Raw genomic sequence first — 18,408 nt, 5'->3', positions numbered from 1 at the left:
GTTTGTGCAGCGCTGCGTACGCCTTGTAGCACTATAGAAATGCTAAATAGTAGTAGTAGTGCAGTGACTGCTATTTTAGAATTTTTAAATTTTATTTATTTATTTGGATATTGCTCACACCTTTTTCTGTAGTAGCTCAAGGTGAGTTACATTCAGGTACACAAGACAAGGTGGTGTTGGTTCTCTGAACTTTTACTAAGTTATGAAATTAACAGAATGAAAACAGATACTGTTTCCTATGAGTCAATAATCAGATTAAAATAATTTAATTTGCTTTCAGACTGATAAATTTTTCAAATGGATTGATGGCTGGAGATTAAGGTATTCCAAGTGGGACAAAGGTGAACCTAAAAAGAACCTAGCCTGTGTGTTTCTGGATCTTGATGGAGCCTGGAAGACAGGATCTTGTGAAGAAAATTACTATGCTGTCTGCAAAAAATCAGCCAGTAAGCAATTTCCTTTACGGCTTAATTTGATGGCCTCTTATGTTTAATTATGCTCAAGGAAGGATGTGTGAAAATTTTTTCTGTTTTGTTAAGCAATTGAAAACTTTTGCCAGCTTCATATAAATTCCTCTCAACATGTACCTAATAATGGCGCTAGCAGCAACATATCTATAGTAAGTTTTATCAGTGTCTATATCTGAGTGGATTAGATTCATTAGGGTGATCTCTGATGCCAGGTGCAGGCAATGTATACCAAAATATGGTCATATTGGGTCTGTTTAAGACGCTGGGTTAGTTTTTTTTTTTAATTCTGTTTGATTTCTTTTTACCCTTTATTGCATAAATTATTTTTATTTTGCCTTCACTTATTTTTTTGTTATCTCTGGCTTTGTGAAGTGAACCTTCGCTTCTTTTTGTTGGGCTGTAATGTCTGCAATAACATCTATTTTATTCTGGTAGAACGTTAGTCAGTTGTGATAACATTACAGAACCAAAGAAGTTGTAGTACAATGTAGAAGCCCCTAAGCCATGAACAAATGGATAGAACTTGGATTTGGTCACTGGTCATCATTATTGTATATATTGCCCATCAGTGTAATTAAGCAGTTTACAAGAACAGTAAAGGAAGAAAAGGGTCAGAGAAAGGGGAAAACACATAAGGTAGCTTAGGTTATATCACAATAATAAAATATAAGCTAAATTTTACAAAACAAATTATTAAAAAAAAAACTAAGAATAGGGCAGGGTGCACATTTATGCACATAGATTATAACATACTATAACCTGGCACCAGTGCTCCATTTCACCCTAACTCCACATCATGCATCATTTATTTATTTATTTTATTTATATAATCTTATATCCCACAATTATCCAAAAACAAGTTTTGGTTCAATGTGGCTTACAATTAGCAAGAGATATTACAGTGTGATTTTCGGTTACATGTGTTGCGGAACATTAGTGACGTATGAGATTAATTATAAGCTTTCTTAAATAGATGTGTTTTTAGTTCTTTTCTGAACTGGAGATAGTTGTTGATGATTCTTATTTATTTATTTGTTTGTTTGTTTGTTACATTTGTATTCCACATTTTCCCACCTATTTGCAGGCTCAATGTGGCTTACATAGTACAGTAGAGGCGATTGCCAATACCGGTATGAACAAATACAAAGTGAGGTTATGACAAAGTAATAATCAGATGTGATAAACACATTGGGGGTCATAAGGGGAAGAGTTAGGTTGTGTCCAGTATGAACTTTTATATTGTTGTGTTGCGGAGTTAAGGCATTTAGGTTGGATCGTTGGGGTATGCCTTTTCGAACAGGTTAGTCTTTAGGAGTTTCCGGAAGTTTAGGTGGTCATATGTTGTTTTCACGGCGATTGCTAGTGTGTGCCATAGTTGCGTGCTTATATAAGAGAAACTGGATGCATGGGTTGATTTTTATTATATATTACTAGTAAAAAAAGGCTCGTTTCTGTCAGAAATGAAACGGGCGCTAGCAAAGTTTTCCTCAGAGTGTGTTTCAGAAAGAGTGTATGTGAGAGATGGAGTGTGTGTGTCAGAGAGACAATGAGAGATAGAGAGAGACAGAGTGTGTGTGTTTGTGTGAGAGACGTGAGTGTCTGTGTGTGTGTGTGAGACTGTGTGTGAGAGAGAGGGACAAAGAGATAGAGACTGTGTGTGTGTGACAGAGAGAGTGTGTCAGAGAGAGTGAGTGACTGGTCTGAGGACCCCCCCTCACCCCCTCCCTCTCCCCTGCACCCACCCATGTGCAGCGATCCTACTCTCCCCCTGTCCCCCCTGTAGCCACCCATGTCCAGCGACCCTCCTCTCCCTCTGCAGCCACGCATGTGCAGCATCCCTCCTCGCTCCCCTGCCCCCCCTGCAGCCACCCATGTCCAGTGACCCACCTCTCCCCCTGCCCCCTCTGCAGCCACCCATGTCCACCAACCCTCCTCTCCCCCTGCAGCCACCCATGTCCAGTGACCCTCCTCTCGCCTGCCCCCCCTGCAGCCACCCATGTCCATCAACCCTCCTCTCCTCATGCAGCGTCCCTCCTGTCTCCCCTGCCCCCCCTGCAGCCATCCATCTGGTCTCAGGACCCCCTCCCCACCAACCCTCCTGTCCCCCTGCAGCCATGCATGTGCAGCGGCCCTCCTCTCTCCCCTGCCCTCCCTGCAGCCACCCATGTCCAGCGACCCTCCTCTCCCCCTGCTCCCCCTGCAGCCACCCATGTCCAGCAACCCTCCTGTCCCCCTGCAGCTACCCATGTCCAGCGACCCTCCTCTCCCCTGCCCCCTGTAGCCACCCATGTCCAACGACCCTCCTCTCCTTTCCCCTTGCCCCCCCGTAGCCACCCATGTCCAGCGACCCTCCTCTCCCCTGCCCCCCCTGCAGCGTCCCTTCTGTCTCCCCTGCCCCCTGCAGCCTTCCATGTCTAGTGACCTTCCTCTCCCCCTGCAGCCACCCACGTCCAGCGACCCTCCCCTCCTGCCCCCCTGGCGCATCACCCAAGCCCCTCCGCCCTCACCCAAACCCATACCCTCCCCCCCCCCGGGCACATACAACCCCTCACCACCCACAAGCCGCCAATACTAACGCTGTCCTGGCCTGCTGCTGCTTCTCCTGTGAGCAGCAGCGGCCAGTACAAAAAGAAAAAAGATTTTAAACCTGAAACACAGCTCCGTAGACAGCCATCTGGCATTGGCTGTCGTCTCTGCAGCCGCACCTCCTCTCCCCTCTGATGTCGCTGCACTCCTCTGGGGTCTTCCTCCAGGGGCAGTGACATGCAGGGGAGAGGAGGAGCGGCTGCAGAGACGACAGCCAATGCCAGATGGCTGTCTACGGAGGCGCGTTTCAGGTTTAAAATATTTTTTTTGCTTTTTTCTTTTTGTACCAGCCACTGCTGCTCAACAGGAGAAGCAGCAGCGGCCAGACAGCGTTAGTATTGGCGGCTGCGGGTGGCGAGGGGTAGGGGCTTGGGTGATGTGCCGGGGGGGGGGGCTTGGGTGATGCGGAGGGGCTTGGGCGATCCGATTCGGTGAGTGTCAGTGCTCCGCCCTCGACGTCATCACGTTGTGACGCGAGGGCGGGGCAGACACTCATGGGGAAAAAGCAATCTACACAACTACATCTTCTGGTTTCAGGCTGCCTTCCGGCTTCATTAGAACGTTGGAGGTGCGTTTTATAGAGAGAGATGGCCTTGGGAATTGAGTTCCACCATTAGGAATACAGGTAACTAAACCCAGCTGTGTAGATGGATTTGTAAGTGATGTTGCTGCAGTCAGGTAGGCAGAAGGCAAAAGTAGAGACTAATAGACGATTCACCACTGGAGACGTGAGTCCAACAGTCTTTATTATATCAGAGATAACGACCCGACACAGACCGTGTTTCGACTATAAAAAGCGTCTGCATCAGGGGTCAATAAATACACCAAGTAATGAATGCAAAACGAAGAGTCCTACTTGTATATGTGTTGTCAACTCACTGATCACGTAGCACCAAACAGAATATGCTGGATACAAACTATCAGAGCAAAACTCTTTTCCTACAGGGGTTGTGAATACTGCATCCAGAGCCCCACAAGCCCTGGACCTAGAAGATCTGACCCATGAATTGAACCCTGGTACACAGGACCGAGGCAGGAGCAACCAGGGCAGTGGCACATGGCCCTGCGCTCCCAGGGGCCCCGCGCTGCCAACTAGAGACCTATTTTTTTCCCCTCTGTTTCCTCTTCCGCAGCAAATCCAGCACTGATTCCCTTCCCTCCCCATGAGTCCAGTACCCTCTCTCCAACCCCCGGTCCACAAAAACCTCATTTTGCAGCAGTAACAGGAACAAGCTGTCTGGACTGACCCGGTCCTTCCCTCTGCAGCGTCCCGGCTACATGCAAACAGGAAGTTACATCAAAGGGGCAGGACGCTACAGAAGGAAGTACAGGGGCCATGCAGCGCACATGCTTCTGTAAGTAACTTCTTCCTATCTGCTTTTTCCTTCCTGCCTCATTTCTCAACACACAGCATCCTTTAATCGCTACTAAATGGGGACAACTTTAAAACTTCGGGGCTAGAGCTCTGCCTTGTTGCAGTTGAAGGAAAAGAAGGGGAAGGATTCAATTTTGCTCAAGTGGATAATTTGTAAATAAATGTTTTTTAAAAAATAGGCTTAAGGACCTCAAGTGTTTTGGAATAGTAGGATCTTATTTTTCATCACTTTCCAGGATAACTAAAAATTGAATAAATTTTATATTATTTAGACTTGTTTTTGGACTTAAGTAGAAAATTGTTTATTGTATGCATTAGTATATATCTAAATGAATGAATTAAAGTTAAGTGGAGGACAGTGGCGTAGGAAGGGGGGGCAGGGGTTGGTCCACCCCGGGTGCACGCCGCTGGGGGGTGTCGGCTCAGCGCTGGTGCACTGCCTTCTCTGCCCCGGAACAGGTTACTTCCTGTTCCGGGACAAAGAGAGCAGCAACATGCAGTCGGGGCGGATCGGCCCTCCCGCCCGTCCCTCGCCACAGGTATGCGCTCCGGGGGGGGGGGGGTATACGCTCCGGGGGGGGTGCGCAGCGGTGACCCGCCCCGGGTGTCAGCTCCCCTCGCTACGGCTCTGGTGGAGGAAATGATGTTTCCATTAACTGAAGTTGATGTACCAGACTCCAGCCTTTTTGCAATGGTAATGTATATAAACAACCCTAGATGAGTACTCAGTGTTGGGTGGGGCAGGGTTGGGCAAGGGGCAGAGCTAGGCAAGAGGCTGGGGGCCCCACCGAACTGGTCTGCACAGGGCCCTGCAATAGCCAAGATATGCCCTGCTGGTACACATCCCTGGCACTGACCAGCACAAATAACCATGTTTTTGAAAGATTTTCCTTAACTCTTGTTTGTAACAGTGGAGTCACCTTCTGAACTGCCACAAAAACCTGGAAAATGCCCAGAAACAGAGGAAAAATTTTGGATACCTTTCCGTGATGGCTGTTATTTATTTGAATCCTACTTTACAAGAACTTGGTCCCAAGCCTCACTGGACTGTCTCCAATTAGGTTGGTATCTCCCATTGTTAGAAATATGACAATTTTCGGACAAACTGTTTACATTACAAAACGCCTATCTATCCTTGTAAAGCACTTTGAGTACCAGCCTTCCCATGTCTTTTAGAAAATATAGGGGACAATTTTCAGAATGACTTATGTATTCAGCATCCAGTGCCAACTGCATAAGTACTTCCTCCATGAGCGTAGTTTGGTCATTTCATTTGGGAGGGGTGTGTGTGTGTGGCTTGGCTTATTAGCATATTCATTTGCATACATACATATTCATTATGGTTCTTCAAAACACACACACACACCCCATACTAAAACACTGAATATGAAGCCAGTATATCAAAGCAATGAAGTTTGTTTTTGCTTTTGTTGTTGTTGTTTTTTTTTAACTGAAATGAGCCAGCACCAAGGGAAATTTCTCTCATTATGCCCCTCACATTCACACAAATTAGCAAGAGGAGAGTGCACTTTCCCTAGGCCTGACACAGCATCATCTCTGTTTGCTTTCTCCAAATCCCAGCTCTTTCTCCTTCCTTATCAGCAATTCTCCATACCATGCCACATAGATAGAAAAAATACCCCCTTCCCAAACACCAATATACCTGCTACTGGGAAACTGGAACAATCTGGACTGTTACACATTCCTATACAGACACTACATGCTAGCAGAATCCTTCACTTAAGTTGCACATGCAGAGCATGGACAGACCCCTCACATGATACAAAATAGGGAAAAGAGGGAGAGTAGTGGAAGGATCTTCCAACATAGGACATTATCATGCAAGTAATTGCCAATAAAGCCTCTTGAAAAATTACCTGCGTGTTAGTGTCCTATGCTGGAAGACCCTTTCACTACTCTCCCTTTTTTCCCTTCTAGACTATTCATAGTGGTCATCTGTTTCCCCACCTCAGTGATTTTTATCACTATACAAAACAGGGAACCACAGTAAAACTGAAACAGAGATCTCTCTCAAGAAAGCCAGACTCTGTAAGCAGTGCAAACACTGGTAAAAGAGAAACAGACATGTATTTTCTCCTGCACTCTGCAAAATACAAAAATAGAAAAGATGCACATTTCACAAAGCAGGCACATCTCAGTCCTTAAAAAGTATTAAATAAAAATATTTATTTTCTACCTTTGTTTTCCGGGCACTTTATTTTTCTAATTGGGCTGGTTCCAGTCTCTTTTCCACTTTCCACATGTCAGTCTTCTCTAAATTATTTTCCACTTTGGCGTTTCCATTTCTTCTCTCTCCTCCTGGCTTCTTCGTTTCCTTCCCCCCCACACCTTATTTATGTTTATCCCCCTTTCTCTCACCTTAGTCTCTGTTTCAGTTCTCATCTACATACTAGTTTTTACCATTGCTCCCTCTGTCACTTATCCAGTCTCCTAAACCCCTATCTTTCACCCAGTTCCTTGGCTCCCATTCTCATCCTCTTAGCCCTCATCTACCCTCCACTGGATCTCATCACCCTATCAGTCCCCAGCTCCATCTCTGTCTCTGTTTCATTCTCTTGCTTCCAAGGCCATTCTTATATCTCTTACCCTATACCCCATGCCCTTCCTTCATCTCCCCCCCCCCCCCCATTGCAAGGTCCAGTGTTGCTTACCCTCCCTCCCTTCAAGGTATGGTGTCACTTTCCCCTCCCTCTCCCCCTCCACAAAGTCTGGTGTTGCTTTCCATCCCTTCCCCTTCCCCCCCCCCCCCCCCCCCACACAAGTTCCAGTGATGCTTTCCCTCCCTCCTCCCTCCCCACAAGGTCCGGTGTTTCATTCCTTCCCTCCCCCTCCCAAGTTCGGTGTTGCTCTCCCAATCTTCCTCCCTTCCCCCCGAGTTGGTGTCACTCTCCCTCCCTCTCTCCTTCCTTTTCCAAAAGGTCCGGTGTCACCCGCCTTCCTTCCTCCCTCCCTCCCTCCCTCCCCTCCCTCCCTCCCACAAGTCCAGTGTTGCTCGCTCACTCGCTCTCCCTCCATCCCTCCCTCCCTCCCCACGTACCCACCACCGCCGGGTCCTGTGTCATGCACCCTCCCTCCCCCCTGCAAGCTCCAGTGTCACTCCTCCAGCTCTCCGCTGTGCTCCCGCTGCAGCCTTTCCATCTTCCAGGCTGCCAGCAGCGTTAGCAGTGTAAGCACGCTGCCTTTGCTTGGCTCGGAATCCTTCTCTCTGCAGCGAGCGACCTGCCTACGCGGTAACAGGAAGGGGTTGGAAGGAGAGAGAGAGATGCCGCCATGCAAGCCATTGGGGGGGGCAATGCTCCCCTTCTCCCTCCCCCAAACTACGCTCATGACGTCTTCCTTTAAATACTGTTGCTTAAACATCAGATTAATGTGTAGCCAGAATTTGACCAAATAAATGAAAGTGGTAAGAGAAGGTGGGGGGTGGAGGCTTGACATTATCCCCTTCATTCTATATAGGGGGCATACAGTTAGGTGTGCAATTGGGTGCCCAGTGATAGAATAGCCCCAGTTACACATGTAGCTTATTTTGTGCAGCACACTATGATAAAAATGTCTAAAAACATTGATCAGTTATTCCTCCAGTAATGTCTAGCTAGAGTATTACAAACAACTTTAGCAATGATATTGGTGACAGTCTTGGCTTTGAGATTCATTTTCTGTAAATACAATTATGTGATTTTATGTATCTTTCACACAAACATTCCTCCAAAATACATCACAAGAAAAGGATCTAGTCAGGTAAGTTTATATTTATTTCAATCTTTGATACATGAATAAATCTAAGCAGTATGCAATACATAAAAAGTTTGAAAAAGAAAATGAGCAAAAAGAAAAAAAGTTAAGGGGTCCTTTTACTAAGCCTCATAAGCACCTATGCGCGCCCAACTCATTCCAGTTCTGAGTTACTGCCAGGCTACCTTGTGGCCCGGGTGGTAATTTCATCTTTGGTGCGCGTCCACTATGCACGCCAGAAATAATTTTATTTTCAGGCGTGCGGCACTACCGGGGTGGTAAAAGGCATTTGACATGCATAGACCATTACCACCCGGTTAATGCGTGAGACCTTATCGCTAAGTCAATGGGTGGCGGTAAGGTCTCAGACCCAAAATGGACGTGTGTCAATTTTTATTTTGCCCCACGTCCATTTTCAGTCAAAATTTTTAAAAAGGCATTTTTACAGATGCGCTGAAAAATGGATATGCACACGTCCACAACATGCGCCTACACTACCGCAGCCCATTTTTCAGCGCACCTTAGTAAAAGGACCCCTAAATAAATTAATAAACTAATAAGTACATACCACCCAGTATTCAAAGTGATTTAACCAGGCAGGAGAGGCTCCTCTGTCGTTAAATCCCTTGGGGCCTCCTAAATGCTGATTTTTAACTGTACAGTGCCGCTGAATATCACCTTTAATCAACTACTGTAGCCAGACCTCAATTTTTGGGGGGTGAACTGGGTGGGCATGACCCACACATTTCCTCTCAGTCTGCTACTCACCCCCCCCCCCCCTCAAAGAAGTAAAAATGAATACCTTGGCTGGCGAGGATCCCCGTGTCCCACCAGCTGAAGAATCATCTCTGGAGTCCCCCCATCCAAGCAGTCTCATCCTCGTGGCAGTCAGCAATGTATTTCCAGCTGCCAACACTGGCACTGCCCCCTCCCTGCCCATGGTCACTTCAACCAGTATTCCCCATGCACACATGTGTGAGGATGCCAATTAAATTGAGTATTGTGGGAGGGTGAATTCCAGTGTCAGCAGCTAGAAATGTGCTGCTGACTGCTTCGGGGATGAGAACTGCCCCGGGGGGGGGGGGGGGGGGGGGGGGGAGTATAGAGGACTCTTCTGCTGGTGGGGTCCGGAGATCCCTGCCAGCTAAACTAATGATACATTTTGCCACAGGGTGGGCCCCTGCCCACCCAGGCCTACCCATGGATATGCCATTGCTTTAACCACCCCTGCACTGTCTGGTTAGTTCTGAGGTGGCCCATGGGTGGACCTTGGGCAGAGTTGCTGGTACTTAACCAGTTAATGTCAATATTCAGACCTCTAACTGGTTAAGTGACTAAATTTAGGACAGCAAAAAGGTACCACAAAACTACTGCTAAGGTTGTGGCCAGTCCCACAATGGGCAGGAGCAAGTGGCCATTACTCCTGCCTGTAGGGACCCCATGGACCATGGACCACTAGGGAGGCTGAGGGGGGGCTTATAGGGGTGGGGGTTGGGGAATTGGGATCAGGGGAGGGAGGGGGTATCAGAGGGTCTGAGGCACCTGATTCTTCTTATGTGGGTCCAAGCCAATATTCAGCTAGGGCCTGCATGAGTATCTTACGCAGGTCCCAGCTGAAAATCGACCTCGACCCACATAAACTCCAGCAGCCAGCACATTTTGAATTCACAGAAATTCAGTTCTGGTGACCAGACATGGCCCAGCATTGAATATCCGGGGCTAATTCTGTCCACGATAGTCAGTGTTTTAAAAAATGCTGACTGCCACGGACTGAATATTGACCAGACTAAAAAAAACATACAAAACAGAATGACCAAAAATAACTTTCCTAAATGGTCTGTAAAATACACAGGAAAAAAAGGGAAGGATACACTTTTTGCAGAGTATCCCAGGAAAGGATCACTTAAATATCCTATTTTCTAGAAGAGAAGTCAAATTTTTGAAAATAGGGTTGTAAAATATGATCTTGAAACCCCCTAGAGAATATAGAGTTAGACTAAAGGGTCAAATGACATTGCATTTACTAATATGCTGTTAATAACTATTTACAGGAGCTACTTTGGCATCCATAGAAGATTCAACAGAATCTAACTTTATCTGGCAACACATAGAGCTACTGCATGACAAAACTGAAACATTTTGGATAGGAATGTACAAGAATGTAAATGGTAATATTTTTGATTTTACATCTCATATGCGTCATAAATAGTTATAATGTTAAGGTGTATAACAGCTTTAATAAAATCTGTCTATCTACTATAATAATTTCCACCTCCAACGTTCTGAAGCTGACTCCGTGGCAGTGGCGTAGCCAAGGGTGGGCTTGGGTGGGCCCAGTCCCACCCACTTTGAGCTCAGGCCCACCAGTAGCAGCACACCTATGATGTGTCCGGCAGAGATTCCCAAGCTGAAAACTCCCAACAACTGTCCCTCCTGCATACCTTATAAATAGCAGATCTTCGCCTGCAGGAAGCAGCGACTGATACATACTGCTTACACCGGCCCCACAGCCTTCTCTCTGACGAATTCCCGCCTATGCGGAAACAGGAAGCTGTATCAGTGGGAAGGATGTGGGGCCTACATGAGTAGTGTGTATTAGTTGCTCCTCACTGAAAATCTGAAATTTAAAAGGTGTGCAGGAGAGGAGGGATATTTGAGAGACCATATGGCATGCAGGCGAGAGGAGAGACCAAATCACCTATGGGATGGGGTGGGGTTCTTCTGCCCACCCACCTTGGGCCCAGGCCCACCCAAAATTGGGTGTCTGGCTACGCCCCTGCTCCGTGGCTTCACTGAAGTGAAGGGTTCGTAAGGTCCGTTAGGTTCTTCAGTCTGTCACCATCTCTCTCTGCCCCGCCCTCGCGTCAAAACGTGATGACGTCGAGGGCGGGTAATCCTACCATACAAGTGAACAGCGCAGCACGTCACAGGGGGATGGAAACAGATTAACCAAAATGGCTTCCTTGCTTACAATGGACTACATAGGCTCGCTTCCACTCCTATCTATTAAGGCCTCCTTGGGCACCTCTTTCTCCATTCCCCCCCCCCCCCCCCCCCCCCCCCATTCTTATAGCTTTCGCTTTTCGCCCGCAGACTCTATGCAGTCCGCATGGTCATTTTCAGTGCCCTGAAGCATTCTTCCTCTGGCACCGGCGATTCAGATAGTCAGCCTTCTGCCAGCGTCAGGGTCTCTCAGGCGTGTCCCACCTACTGTTATGAGGCGGGACGCGCCTGAGGAGAGGCGCCGACGCTGGTGAGACGGCTGACTCACTGAATCGCTGGTACCGGAGGGACAACGCTTCAGGGCTGCCAAAACGTGATGAGAGGAAACCTGATTTTAAAAAATCCACCTTCAGGGATTTGGTCATGTTAACGATCCAATATATCAGCATAAATGGCAGTTTCAACAATATGTTAATTCCTTTCATCCTATCTCCATAAACTGCATCATGAAAACATCGCTTCACCACTAAGGTACTTGATGTAAGTGTGTAAAGCATTTTTGCCTCACTTTTAAGCAAACCATCTTTCTATTGGTATGCATACTTGGAATGTTTGCAATACAAAGGAAAACTGTGACTGTAGCCAATAGATGAGTGCCCACACTCACCCACACATGCCGCTACACTGTCCCTCCCCCCCCACATCATACACAAACTCTGATACCCTCCCCTTTCCCACCCCCAACACCACCACCCACCCACCCACAACATACACAAACTCTCCATCCTTCAACTCTCCCCCCCCCCCCCCCATCATCATACACACACTGTGCCATGGAGAAACAGCATCCCAGTCACTCACACCCACCCACACACTCCCCTCCCACCCCCCCTTAATACACAAACTCTAAAATGGAAAATCAACATCTCTATCTCTCACTCAGACACACACACACTCCCCCCAACCACCTCCACAACATCATACACAAATTCTGTCACGGTGAATCTAGAGCTCTGTCTCTCACTCACACCCACACACTCCCCCCCTCCCCCCCCCCCACCTAAATACACAAGCGGAACCATGGAGAATCACCATCTCTCACTCACACCCATACCCACAACCAAACTCCACCCCACCCCCCGCCCACAAGACCGTACACACACTCTGCCATGGAGAGACAGCATCTCTCTCTCACTCACACACATACACTCCCAGCCCCACCCCCCTTAATACACAAGCTCTAACATGCAGAATCACCATTTCTCAATCACACCCACACACACAACCAACATAAAGAAAAAAAAACAGAAAACCAACAAAAAAGATATTACACAAAATACAACAATGTAAATTATTCATTAGCATGACAACACATTTCTCCTAACAATCCCTTTCAAAACATTAATTACAGGAAGCCAATACCTTGCTAGCGCCCGTTTCATTGGTTTCAGAAACGGGCCTTTTTCCCTAGTATCTATATATTTATCTATCCATGAGTCTAGACACGATGCGATTGATTTTGTTAAGGACTTTCCCATGGACTCTATATATTGCACCCAGAATTGCATGCCTAAATTTGCATGATCTCCCAAAACGCATGCTCATATTAATTGAGGGACAAGCTCAAAACCATCAATAACTGGGTGCTAACAACCAATTATTGAATTTAACCAAAGTCTAACCATTTTGCAGCCTGGAAAATTTAAGGAAAAGCAATTATGCAGCCAGCATCCAATGCTGACCCCATAAGGGGACAAAATATATAAATCGCGCTCAAAAATGGGTGCCAGAAAAGATCGGTGGTATGCTTGATAGAATTGCGCTGAGTGCTGATTCCCGTACCCAAACTTTAAGCACCAGACTTATGCCTGCTGAAACCTGGTGTAAACGTTGGCAGCCAAGTTGGATGCACTGACCCAGCATTCTATAACTATACATGCAACTTTTTGGAATGCCCATGATACTACTACTCATTTCTATAGCGCTACTAGATTAACACAACGCTGTACACATTTTATACAGGTACTTTCTCTGTCCCTAGGGGCAATGGAGGGTTAAGTGACTTGCCCAAGGTCACAAGGAGCTGCAGTGGGAATTGAACCCAGGTTGTCAGGGTCAAAGCCTGTTGCACTAACCATTAGGCTGCACAGATTGTAGAAGTCTGCCCAGTACTGTTCTTGTACTAAGTTCTGAAGCTAACATCGAAGCCCCTTAAAATTTACACTCCAGCCCATCCCTACCTATTCAGTCACGATCAGGGCGTAGACCGTAGAAGTCTGCCCAGCTCCCGTTTTGTTTCCAATTACCGACGTTGCCACCCAATCTCCGCTAAGATTCCATTGAACCATTCCTTCTAAACAGGATTCCTTTGTATTTATCCCATGCATGTTTGAATTCCACTATCGTTTTCATCTCCACCACCTCCCGCGTGAGGACATTCCACATATCCACCACCCTCTCCGTGAAAAAAATACTTTGACATTAGTCCTGAGTCTGCCCCCCTTCAACCTCATTTCATGTCCTCTAGTTCTACTGCCTTCCCGTCTCCGGAAAAGGTTCGTTTGCGGATTAATACCTTTCAAATATTTGAATGTCTGTATCATATCACCTGTTTCTCCTTTCCTCCAAGGTATACATGTTCAGGTCAGCAAGTCTCTCCTCGGACGGTTTGCAACGCAAATCCCATACCATTTTTGTAGCTTTTCTTTGCACCGCTTCCAGTCTTTTTACATCTTTAGCAAGATACAGCCTCCAAAACTGAACACAATACTCCAAGTGGGGCCTCACCAACGACTTGTAGAGGGGCATCAACACCTCCTTTCTTCTGCTGATTATGCCCCTCTTTATGCAGCCTAGCATCCTTCTGGCCACGGCCGTCGCCTTGTCAGATTGTTTCTTCACCTTCAGATCCTCCAACACCAATGCCCCAAGGTCTCTCTCCTACTAATCTCTCCCCTCCTATCCGGTATCTCTATTTTGGGTTTCCGCACCCCAAGTGCATCACTCTACACTTCTTGGCATTAAATTTTAACTCCTTAGTAGAAATAGAAACCTGAAAATGTAATCCCTATAATTAAACACTATTCTTATGTGTGTTGTTGTGTGATATAATAGTGCTCAGTGATCAGTGCTTGTCTTTAAGCCATTCAACAGCTTATACCAGTGCACTAGTCCACATCCATCATAGCACCACAGATCCCTACCTTCCTTCCTGTGTGTGCTTCATTGTCTGTGATGTAGTTTCTGTTGGATTATTTGTAGTAAATAATTAGCAGATTTTATACACACAGCTTCAGCTTTAGAAATGTTAATTTCTTTTCTTCATCTCTCTCACATACACCCCAGAATAATTCACTGCTGAGTCACTTTAAAGTTGAAGTAACAAAACATCTGTTTACTCACAGTTTTAGTCAGATTGATATTCAGACAGGCTTATATAAACATAATACTATACATTTGGATTATCAGCTCTTTCCATGTGCTTAGATGGTAATGGATGCTCACACCATAGATCCTCAGGTTAGGAGAGATCATGAGCTCCATGTGCTGTGCCTAATCCCCACAGGAAGTTGCATAGGTGTGACCTCTCTAGGTAATTCACATCAGAGGTCACAGAGTAATCACAGAGAAAAAACATTGCTGACAGACAATGCATGTAAAACACAATACATTATTCCAACAAACCCCTTCTCATGCATAACTGTCATGCAATTATTAATTCATACAAAGTCCAAGCTTTATTCGCAGATTCTCAAAACGTTCTCTGGGTAACGGTTTGGTCATGATGTCAGCTGTCATCTCACTGGTGTGACAATAGTGTAGACTGATGACCCCTTCTTTCGCCAGCTCTCGCACGTTGTGATTTTTCGTTGCGATGTGCTTGGTGCGTGACTGAACCTTGTCATTCTGTGACAGTCTGATGCAGCTCTGATTATCTTCCATTATCTGGATTGGTCTCTGTTCAGCTATTCCAAAACCCAGCAAAAGTTTTTCAATCCACATCAGTTCTCTGCATGCTTCTGATACAGCCACATATTCAGCTTCTGTAGAAGACAGACTCACAATACTTTGTTTATGACTGGCCCAAGAATTTGTACATTTCCATACATAAACACATATCCACTTGTGGATTTATAATCAGAATGATCCCCTGCCCAATCTGAATCACAGTAACATATTAGTTTTGGATTACTATTGGCTGAAATCTTTAATTTACAATCAATGGTACCTTTTAAATACCTTACCATCCTTTTAACTGCAGTCCAATCTGATTTGGTAGGTGAGCTGACCCTTCTGCACAAAATTCCTACTGCATTTGCTATATCAGCCCTGTATGTGGTAGTCAGATATAAAAGCTTACCTATGGCTGATCTATATTGGATGCTATCTGGTAAAGGTTCTCTTACTGTTTCATCCTTCAGAAAATCAGTGATCATGGGAGTGCTTACAACTTGGGCATCTTGCATACCTAAACTTTCAATAAGCTCATTTATTTTCTGCTTCTGGCTTAGAAGATAAGAACCATCATTTTGTTTCTCAATTTCTATACCAAGATAGTATGACACATTACCAAGTTCTTTTATCTCAACATTCAGGTTTAAATATTTTACAATGTCCTTGTACTCTTGCTCACTTTCGCTTGCAATGAGCAGATCATCAACAAAGCTAAAATGTATGCATATGTCCATTTCTGCACCTAGTGTACAAGCATTTATCTGCTTCACCTTGCTTAAATCCTAAATTTGTCAATATTTCATGCAATTTGTCATTCCAACATTTTGCACTTTGCTTTAATCCATAAAGACCTTTGTTTAATTTACACACTAGCTGTCTTTGTTTTGTATTTATGAAACCTGTTGGCTGTTCCATGTACAAGTCTTCAGTTATATCTCCATGAAGAAATGCTGTTTTCACATCAATGTGGTTGACTTGCATGCCTTTTGAGACTGCAATGCTCAGAAGTGTTCTAATTGTCGTGTGTTTCACTACAGGTGCAAACACTTCATCAAAATCTTCTCCATATTTTTGAAGATATCCCTTTGCGACTAATCTGGCTTTATACCTTTCCACTTTTCCTTGTACATTCCTTTTTAACTTGAATACCCATTTGCATCCTATAGCTTTCTTGCCAGGAGGTAATTTTGTAAGAATCCAAGTCTTATTTTTATCCAATGCATCAATTTCTTCTTGTGCAGCTTTACGCCATTCAGCAGCTTCTTCTGCTGGCATTTTCTCAATCTCATCCCATGTTAAGGGCTCTTGAGCTTCTGCTGACTTTGTTAGGTAAGACAGTCTTGGGGGTGGAACACCTTTGTTTTCCCTGGATGAGCGTCTGACAACAGGTTGGTCTGACCTTTCCGCATCCTCTAAATCTGAGAGTCCTTCTCCAATTGATTCCCCTCTCCAACTGTACTGTCTTCTGCAATGATCCTTTCTGTGTCTGCTTCCTCTGCCTGTTCCTCGTTAGATACAGATGAGTTGCTTTCAGACATCTGCCTTGGTATGGCATTTATATACACTGGCATGTCTATTATGGTTCTAGTTTCATATTCTGGATGATAAGGCTCATCTGGGATAATCCAGCCTTTATCAACCCTTTTGTTTTCATCAAAATATGTAACATGTCTTATGCCAACAATGCCAGTTTTCAGATTCAAAATTCTATATCCTTTGTGTCCTGGAGCATAGCCAACTAAAATGCCCCTTTCTGTTGTGGAATCCAGCTTATGCCTTCTTTGCTTTGGCACATGAGCATATGCTGTACTTCCAAATGTTCTTATGTGTGACAGGTTTGGCTTCCTACCATGCCATGTCTCATGTGGTGTGCGCTCAGCGCCTTTAGTTGGCATTCTGTTTTGTAGGTACACTGCTGTGAGAATGGCTTCCCCCCATAGTCTTTTAGGGAGATTGCTATCTGACAGCATACACCTGGTCATTTCCACAAGTGACCTAAATTTTCTCTCTGCAACAGAATTTTGCTCTGGTGTATAAGCTACTGTTGTGATATGCTGAATGCCTTCTTGTTCTAGAAATGTGCGCATGCTTTGTGAAGTGAACTCACCACCATTGTCGGTCTGAAGAACCTTTGGTTTTCTTTCAAATTTATTGCTCACCATGGCTACGTATTTCTTCAGCATGTCTGTGACTTGACTTTTTTCTTTCAGCAAATAGGCACACAGTATCTAGAGAAATCATCCAAGAATATTAGCACAAATCTGTTATTTCCCAATGATGGGATATTAAACGGTCCACATAAGTCACTGTGTATTAAGTCCAGTACTTTATTACTCCTATTTCCTGTGTATGCAGGAAATGAGGGTCTCACACCTTTTTGAGTAACACAGTCTATGCATTTCTCCATTTTACCAGTATCTGCACTCATTTGAATGCCTGTAGCAAGTTGCTTACTGTGAAGATCCTGGATCACCTTAAAATCACGATGTCCCAGGCGGCGGTGCCAGATTTCCAGACTACATTTACCATCATTCTTCCTTACTTGCGCCATATGTGAGGCTTCACCTGAAATGCTCAGTTTATAAACATCATTATGCATAAAAGCTTCAGCATACACTTCATCATTTTTAGAGATTGTGCACTTATTGTTTTCAAAATGAATCGCAAATCCCTTCTTATCTAATGTAGATACACTAAGCATATTGCAAACTGCTTGGGGAATATACAAGACATCACTTACAGGAATTTCTTTAACTTCATTAGACACTTTGCATTTTAAGAATCCAATGCCTTTTGCTTGGATCTGAGTAGTCCCTGCGTTTGCAGTATTAAGAACACCTTCTTCTGGACTCATTTCCTGAAAGAAATCCTTACAATTGGTTAAATGGCATGTGCTCCCCGAATCCAAAATCCAAGTACTTTCATTTGAATTATTATTTACCATAGTCAAAGATTTTTCTACCATTAGAAAGCCCTTATGTTTATCATTGTCTTTCATACATTTTCTGCTTGGAAAATTCTTTTGTTCCATTGTCTTAGGTGAGCTAGAGGGGGTGTTTTGTGTTTCCTTACACCATTTAGATACATGTCCCTCCTTTCCACATGAATAGCAAATCAGCTTGCCCTTGGGTGGAGTTTTCCCATAGCTCCACCTTTCTCTGTTCTTTGCCAAGAAATTTGTTTCATTTCTCTCTGTCTTTGAGAACACATCTCCTCAGAATCATTAATTATGTATTCCTGCCTCAGTTTTGATGCTGCCTGTTCAAAAGATTGCCCTTCAATGGCTTCATTTACAGACCTAAAAACATCAAACTTCTTTGATAGTGA

General features: G+C 45.0%; 1 protein-coding gene across 1 annotated transcript in view; it reads left to right on the top strand.

Moving 5' to 3' along the window:
• Window positions 1–18,408, top strand: part of MRC1 (mannose receptor C-type 1) — a 343,694-nt gene that overhangs the window by 301,637 nt on the left and 23,649 nt on the right. The window contains exons 25-27 of the mRNA XM_030199501.1: window positions 281–446; window positions 5,343–5,492; window positions 10,236–10,352. Of these exons, the coding sequence (XP_030055361.1) occupies window positions 281–446; window positions 5,343–5,492; window positions 10,236–10,352 (433 nt within the window). The remainder of the gene's footprint in view (window positions 1–280; window positions 447–5,342; window positions 5,493–10,235; window positions 10,353–18,408) is intronic.

The sequence above is a fragment of the Microcaecilia unicolor genome, chromosome 1 (assembly GCF_901765095.1).
Source record: "Microcaecilia unicolor chromosome 1, aMicUni1.1, whole genome shotgun sequence".
In the NCBI taxonomy this organism is placed as follows: Eukaryota; Metazoa; Chordata; class Amphibia; order Gymnophiona; family Siphonopidae; genus Microcaecilia; species Microcaecilia unicolor.
This window is presented reverse-complemented; position numbering and strand designations above follow the sequence as displayed.